At 49.6% G+C, this 8205-nt stretch overlaps 1 protein-coding gene across 1 annotated transcript; it reads left to right on the top strand.

Moving 5' to 3' along the window:
- Positions 1 to 2766: 2766 nt before the first annotated feature.
- On the top strand, positions 2767 to 3718 carry LOC100280954 (uncharacterized). Its single transcript, NM_001153874.1, is given in 3 exon segments — positions 2767 to 2953; positions 3073 to 3160; positions 3264 to 3718. Coding segments are annotated over 3 exon segments (348 nt in total). The 5' UTR covers positions 2767 to 2878; the 3' UTR covers positions 3449 to 3718.
- Positions 3719 to 8205: the final 4487 nt, after the last annotated feature.

The following is an 8205-nucleotide window of genomic DNA, read 5'->3' on the forward strand; positions in this document are numbered from 1 at the left end:
ATGTTATCTCTCAGCAGTATATGCATCCAGTGAGGTTCCCACCTTCATACAGACATTTTTTTCCCTGAAGAACCATCGGGAACTTGGTATGGCTAAGATATTGATCTCGGGCAGGTTTGCAGCAAATATTGCATCAAGTTTGTCCAAGTGAATGCCATGCATTTCAAGTTTTCAACTATTGTGTCATTGATCTCTCTCTTTCTTATGCTTTTGCTAGAAATTTAGTCCACAGTGCCATGAATTGTGGGATCTAAAGTGACAAGTGACATAAATGGTCTCTAACTGAGTTGGTTAGGTGGTCTAAATTTAACTTCTTGTACAAGCGAATTTCAGCCTGTAGTTAAAGAATCCCATCATCTGTCCTACCCTACATCAAAGCATTAGTGTGGGGTCCACTTCCGATCACGGTCGTTTCTCACATGAGCTATGGTGATGCTATGTATTGGTGGGACGGAGGTTTGAGTGTTTTCTTTATTTGCGTGAGAAGGTCTTTTTTAATATAGTATCCGGGATGTCTTACCCCCACAGTCAAGTTTTTTTAAGTACCAAGTGACAAAATTATCTTTTGTGTCACTGTAAACTTTGGTTGGAGTTTCCACGTGCAATATTTTGTAGGGTTTGTGTCAAATTATCATGTCACAATTTCACACCAACAGGAGAAGTTTATTATAGGTGCAAAGTTAAATAAAGAAGAATTGCAATGATAATTTAGTTCATATTTTTGTATTTAGAAAAGGCACAAATTACTTCCCTTAGTTTGGCATGTGTCTAGATAATCCCTTAGGGCTAGTTTAGCCGCCACAAAATCGGAGAAATTGAAGGGACTATAATCTCTTTCTTATTCAAACTAGCCCTTAGACTAATATTTGGTTCAGTTTACTCATCCGGCTAGTTCAGTAGGTTCAGTTTATCTTTTAAGCCTAGTTTGACAATTCTCTTTTTTAAAGAATTCTTATTTTCCAAGAAAAAATAAACTATTTTTTCTTAAAAAATAGAAATCCTTTGAAAAAAATGTAGGCGTCAAACTAGCCCTAATAAGTTTTTTCCTCGTACAATTTGACTTTGATTTTCAATTTTGGTGAGGTTATAGCGGACATCATAATTTGTGTCAAATATACACTATGGATTTTTATTTTTTTCCCCATTGTGCAAAAAATGCTTCCCTAACAGACGCGTAGAAGTAGGCTGCTTCGAACCTGATATTACTGAATATTGATCCAAATTGACTTGTGCTGCTCATATCCTTAATGATGCAAGGAAATTTAGCATGGGAAACTTTTTAGAACACTGGGTCTACTCTATATACTATGCCAATCTGTCACTGGTGATTAAGGGTGCACCGCCACATGTCATTAGTATCTCACAGAGCTAAAACACATGTTGCTCACCTGAGACAGTAAGCAAAGCAGTAGTGATTCCATCTGGTTCCGCCCAATTGAATCTGCAGCGAACGCCAGTGTGTTCCCTCGGACAACAATACTCAAGAACAGCTGGGGCTCAAACCTTACCATGTCACAAACCATGCGGCATCCACTTCTCCAGTCTACATAATAATCCATTTGCTTCGCATGCTTCCCACAGTTTCTTCACTCTGGCATGGTAGGGCATGCTATGTTCGTGTAAAGTGGACCTCTGAAATATCTGACCCGTGTGCCGTTGAAAACATTGCAGGCTCTGTCTTCATGACCTATATAGAGAAAGATCAAGATCCTGTGACATTTCTTGGGTAGAACTCTTTTGAAGCTATTAGGAGATGTTGCGGGTCACCAATCTTTGTTTACTGATAGGTGACAGTGTTGAATTGTATGGAGATGCATTCAGATTTTCGAGACGGGTAGCGCTTGTAGCAATGTTGCCTGATGAATGAGCAGATTATATGCTAGTGAGTAGAGGCATACCAGTCTTCATCTCCAGAGAGATGAGCTGACATAGGAGACAGGAGATGGATCCAAAGTCGTAGGATGATGTGTAGGGAGGAGGAGGACGAATAAAGCTGTGACCGTAACTGCTGGTGGGAGACGGGGACGATAGGCTGAGCCGCCCGCAAGGCATTTTGTGTAGGACTGGGGCAGGCCCAGGGTCTCTCTTGAGAATGCAAACAAACAATATTGGCCCATAAGTAAAACCGGCCCAACTCACGCGTCCTCTCGCTCTGGATGTCTCATGTCAGTCTGGATGAGGATGACGCACGCGCGGCGCGAGCTCGTACCGCACAAACGACAGGCGCGACTGACGCTGGGCCCCGTATCGGGACCCTAAAGATTCCCTCCCTCGGCTGTCCACGGACCACTGGCTGACTGGACAGTGGGGCAGTGGGCTATGGTGTGGGGTCCCCCGTTCGCGCCTGCCCTGGCCTGATCCGACAAGGCCTAGCGGCTAGCGACGAGTGGAGTGCGTGCGTGACGGCTCTCCACAGGATGCGCTGTTGGCAGCTCGTACCCACCCCATGGCATTGGCAGGTGGCAGCAGGGGCAGGCAGGGCGCGGCTCGCCCACAGGACACAGGACGCAGCAGGGCAGCGCACGCCCTCACATGCTCCCGGCCTCCCCTCGGTCAGACGGTCACTTGGTGGAATGCAGCTCAGCGCCTGCACAGCCCCCATGAGGCCATGACCCAGCCCTGCCCTGCCCTACCGCTCTCGCGTCGAGCACCAGACCAGCGCAGCGGCACAAGTGTGGCGCTCTGTCATTGACCGCGCGCCCAGGATGCATGGCAGACACATTCACTATTATGGCTATTTAACCCTGGCCAGCTTCGGCCTTCGCCAGTCCACCACCACACAAGAAGAGGCCCCCAGTCCCCAGCCAGTCCACAGCTCTCCACTCGAGAAACCTCCAGTCCAGCTCCACCCTTCGTCCAGAGGCACAACACACACACCATGGCTCCCAGCAAGCTTGCGGTGGTCGTCGCCTTGGTAGCGTCGCTCCTCCTGCTCACCACCAGCAACACCAAGGTAACACAATCGATGAACCATGCATGCATATGCACCCTTCGTCCATTCTTGTCCTCCCGAGTCCCGCCGCCTGATTTCTCTCTGCTTGAAACCTGAAAACCTCCGCCTCCCTGGGCTAGCTTGGCCTGTTCGTGCTCGGCCAGGCTGCTCCGGGCGCCTACCCACCACGGGCTCCTCCGCCGCACCAGATCGTCGACCTCGCCAAAGGTACGTGTACGTACGTACGTACGTATAGCAACCGCGCGCGAAATATAGACATGCACGATCCTTTTGTTCTCTCGCCGACGTTTGCCTTGGGTGGTCGGTGCAGACTGCGGGGGCGCGTGCGACGTGCGGTGCGGCGCGCACTCGCGCAAGAACATCTGCACCCGGGCGTGCCTCAAGTGCTGCGGCGTCTGCCGCTGCGTGCCGGCGGGCACTGCCGGCAACCAGCAGACGTGCGGCAAGTGCTACACCGACTGGACCACGCACGGCAACAAGACCAAGTGCCCGTGACTCCTTGTCCTTGACGAGAGCAGCATGAGTCCATGGGCCCACTGGCGCCACGTTTTGTATGATCCGACCCCGTCGGCGTAGATGTCCGAGCCTGTAGCTATCTAGCTTAGATGTACGAGGTTGATGTGCTCTGCTGTTTGTTTTTTGCTAGTACTTCTAGTGTGTATCTTTGTGTTGACGTTGATGGGTCTGTGTTCCTGTGTAAAAAAAAAAAAGAAGAAGTGTGCGATGCGTTTCGCGTAGCAGTAAAATCCATGCATCTGGGTTGGATCAATGCGCCAATTTTCTGCAGTGTTTTGTTTGCCAATGTTTATCTTGTTAGCTGCCTATTGTTCGTTTGTTCTGCGGCAAATACAGAGTCTTTTACGATGCCAAATAATGCAACTCCCCTCCCACCATGGATCGAAAAGGCGCGTGAAAAGGAGAGAAATTTGTCCCGTGCTCCACGTCGTGAACGCCATTTATGTCCACCATATTAGATTCTATGGTTTGTTGGATCAATTCCTAATCATCTAGAATATCAATATGTAATTGTGAAATTCTCGATGATGAGTATATCTATTCTACTGAGAGGAATAGCATAACATACCTTCTTGATATGTTTCGTTGTTGACGTGTCTTGGCGAGGTGATGTTAGAGCATGGTCGGCAACCCTATAGAGAAACAACAGACACCGTGATTGGGGACATCGTTGGTTGTCGCGCTTCCTAGACCATGATTATTGTCTATGGATTAAGGTTTAGAGTGAGGGGTACTAGCATTCACTTGCCTACACGGTAGGTACCTCACTACCTCGGCGCTACAGTCTATGACGCCGATGCGTGTTACTCACTATCTCGGCGCGCTACAGTCTATGACGCCGATGCGTGTTACTCACTATCTCGGCGCTACAGTCTATGACGCCGATGCGTGTTAGCCATGAGCTATGACGCCAAACAAAAAGTTTAAAATTGAGCCAAAATAAAAAAAAGCTAAAATACAAAAAAAACGGCGCCGTGCCCAGACTCCCCAACAGCGAAGGCATATGTATTCGAAAGCCCATGTGGATTGGTGGCCTCCCCACATCCCGGGGCCCCAGGCCCTCGTCCGCCGGACCGCGGCACCGTCCGTCCTTGCGTTCGGGCTAGAACAGTAAAGCCTACTACCACTATAACATCTCTCCCAAACGGTCCAGCAACGGCCGCAGCACGCGAAGAGTCAACGCGGAGCGGTTGGAGGCTTGCCAGCCAGGCGGCCTTTTGTCCTTAGACCAACTCCAGCAGTCTCCGGCTCTCCATCTCCTTTTTCACTACGCAGTATACTATTTATCAATCCATCAGACTTCGTATCCGTCTCCCTAAAAAGCACGGTATGTACTTGCACTCTCTTTCCCCACATCTTCTCTCTCTTCTCCGCACAAGTCTGAGAAATGGTGCAATTAAAAGCCTGTGCGGCTGTGCTCGCGGGACCCAGCTGTCACGGTCTACATGCATGCGAATAGGGAGTGTAAATACGGAGTCTGTTGGAACGCACCGTGCAAAAGAACCACTCATCCATGATCAAATCTACATAAAATACGGATTAGGAGTGTGAGTCAACTGGAGTTGGTCTTACACGTGTGATGTGCGTACGCGGCAACGTGTATATTTTACACGGTTTCACCAATATATATTGGTTGTACTAGATGTTATACTGAGGAGCCATTGGCAATTTTGCCATTATCATTTGTGGGCTTCGCCAATATGCCATCGGACCCACAAATCATAGACACAGACGGTCCCACCAGTCATAGATACGGGATGGCATAATAAAAGACAGTCAAAATTGAGAGTGGCAAAATAGCAAATTTCTCTATACTGAGATACTGGTAGCCAGCGAGATGTGCGCTAGCAGGACGACAGAGATTTTTTGAACTGGCTACCAACAGGGCCGGTCCTGAAAATTCGAAGGCCTTAAGCGAAAATATATGTAGAGGTCCTATACGAAGGTTTGAGTTTACTAATTTTGTTTCAACTTTTAAATAATATCTGAAGAATAAAAGAAGTTGATGATTTATACAATTTTATTCTAAATGATATATGACTGGAAACATTGTTACAATATTTTATGATTCGTAAAATTATACAAATAATGTAATATAACTCTGTATTTGTTTTGAGAGCGAGTATTTTACTTTTAATTTATCAAACTAGCCTAAAACTTAAAATGCACAATAAACTAAATCTAAATACTGTCGGGGACCATAATTAGGGGTACCCTCAAGACTCCTAATTCTCAGCTGGTAACCCCCATCAGCATAAAGCTACAAAGGCCTGATGGGTGCGATTAAGTCAGGGATCAGTCCATTCGAGCGACTCGATCACGCCTCGCCCGAGCCTAGCCTCGGACAAGGGCAGCCGACCCCGGAGAATTTCCGTCTCGCCCGAGGCCCCCCTCCAACGGCGGACACATCTTCGGCTCGCCCGAGGCCCTGCCTTCGCTAAGAAGCAACCCTGACTAAATCGCCGCACCGACCGACCAAGTCGCAGGAGCATTTAACGCAAAGGTGGTCTGACACCTTTATCTTGACGCGCGCCCTCCGGCAGAGCCGAAGTGACCGCCGTCACTTCGCCGCTCCACTGACCGGTCTGACAGAAGGACAGCGCCGCCTGCACCACTCCGACTGCAGCGCCACTTGACAGAGTGATACTGACAGGAAGCCAGGCCCCGCCAAAGGCACCATAGGAAGCTCCGCCCGACCCAGGGCTCGGACTCGGGCTCAGCCCCGGAAGACAGCGAACTCCGCTCTGCCCGACCCAGGGCTCGGACTCGGGCTCAGCCCCGGAAGACGGCGAACTCCGCTCCGCCCGACCCAGGGCTCGGACTCGGGCTAAGACCCGGAAGACGACGAACTCCGCTCCGCCCGACCCAGGGCTCGGACTCGGGCTAAGACCCGGAAGACGGCGAACTCCGCTCCGCCCGACCCAGGGCTCAGACTCGGGCTAAGACCCGGAAGACGGCGAACTCCGCTTCACCCGACCCCAGGGCTCGGGCTCGGGCTCAGCCCCAGAAGACGACGAACTCCGCTTCGCCCGACCCCAGGGCTCGGACACCGCCCTGGCCTCTGCCGACGACCTCCGCCTCGCCCGATCCAGGGGCTCGGACTCGGTGATAGTCGCCTAGAGGGTGGGTGAATAGGGTGAAACTGAAATTTACAAATATAAACACAACTACAAGCCGGGTTAGCGTTAGAAATATAAACGAGTCCGCGAGAGAGGGTGAAAAACAAATTGCAAGCAAATGAAAAGTGTGACACACGGATTTGTTTTACCGAGGTTCGGTTCTTGCAAACCTACTCCCCGTTGAGGAGGCCACAAAGGCCGGGTCTCTTTCAACCCTTCCCTCTCTCAAACGGTCCCTCGGACCGAGTGAGCTTCTCTTCTCAAATTACTTGGGAATCAAACTTCCCGCAAGGGCCACCACACAATTGGTGCCTCTTGCCTCAATTACAAGTGAGTGTTTGATCACAAGAAAGAATCAAGAAAGAAGGAAGCAATCCAAGCGCAAGAGCTCGAAAGAACACAAGCAAATCTCTCTCTCTAGTCACTAGGGCGTTGTGTGGAATATGGAGAGGATTTGATCTTTTTGGTGTGTCTAGAATTGAATGCTAGAGCTCTTGTAGTAGTTGGGGAGTGGAAAACTTGGATACCATGAATGGTGGGGTGGTTGGGGTATTTATAGCCCCAACCACCAAACATGACCGTTGGTGGGGCTGTCTGTTCGATGGCGCACCGAACAGTCCGGTGCACACCGGACATGTCCGGTGCCCCAGCCACGTCATCAGTGCCGTTGGAATTTGACCGTTGGAGTTCTGACTTCTGGCCCCGCCTCGATGTCCGGTGGCGCACCGGACATGAACTGTTCACTGTCCGGTGCGCCGGTATGGGCACGCCTGCCTTCTGCGCGCGCTGCGCGCGCATTAAATGCACAGCAGGTAGCCGTTGGCGCCGAAGTGGCCGTTGTTCCGAGGATGCACCGGACAGTTCGGTGCACACCGGATATGTCCGGTGAATTATAGCGGAGCAGCCTTCGCGAATTCCTGAGACTGGCGAGTTCCAGAGCTGTGCCTTCTTTGGAGCACCGGACACTGTCCGGTGTACACCGGACAGTCCGGTGAATTATAGCGTGTCGGCTCCAGGAAAATCCCGAGGCTGAGGAGTTCAGCGCGAGGCCCCCTGGTGCACCGGACACTGTCCGGTGCGCCACCGGACAGTCCGGTGCGCCAGACCAGGGAGGCTTCCGGGACGCCTTTAGCTCTCAATTTTGAACCCAACTTTGGTCTTTTCAATTGGCTTATGTGAACCTTTGACACCTGTATATCTTATACACTAGAGCAAACTAGTTAGTCCAAAGATTTGTGTTGGGCAATTCGACCACCAAAATTATATAGAAATTAGGTGTAAGCCTAATTCCCTTTCAATCTCCCCCTTTTTGGTGATTGATGCCAACACAAACCAAAGCAAATATAGAAGTGCATAATTGAACTAGTTTGCATAATATAAGTGCAAAGGTTGCTTGGAATTGAGCCAATATAAATACTTACAAGATATGCATGGATTGTTTCTTCATTTTTAACATTTTGGACCATGCTTGCACCACATGTTTTGTTTTTGCAAAATCTTTTGTAAATCTTTTCAAAGTTCTTTTGCAAATAGTCAAAGGTAAATGAATAAGAGTTTGCAAAGCATTTTCAAGTTTTGAAATTTTCTCCCCCTGTTTCAAATGCTTTTCCTTTGACT

Source organism: Zea mays, chromosome 2 (assembly GCF_902167145.1).
Source record: "Zea mays cultivar B73 chromosome 2, Zm-B73-REFERENCE-NAM-5.0, whole genome shotgun sequence".
NCBI classification, from domain to species: domain Eukaryota; kingdom Viridiplantae; phylum Streptophyta; class Magnoliopsida; order Poales; family Poaceae; genus Zea; species Zea mays.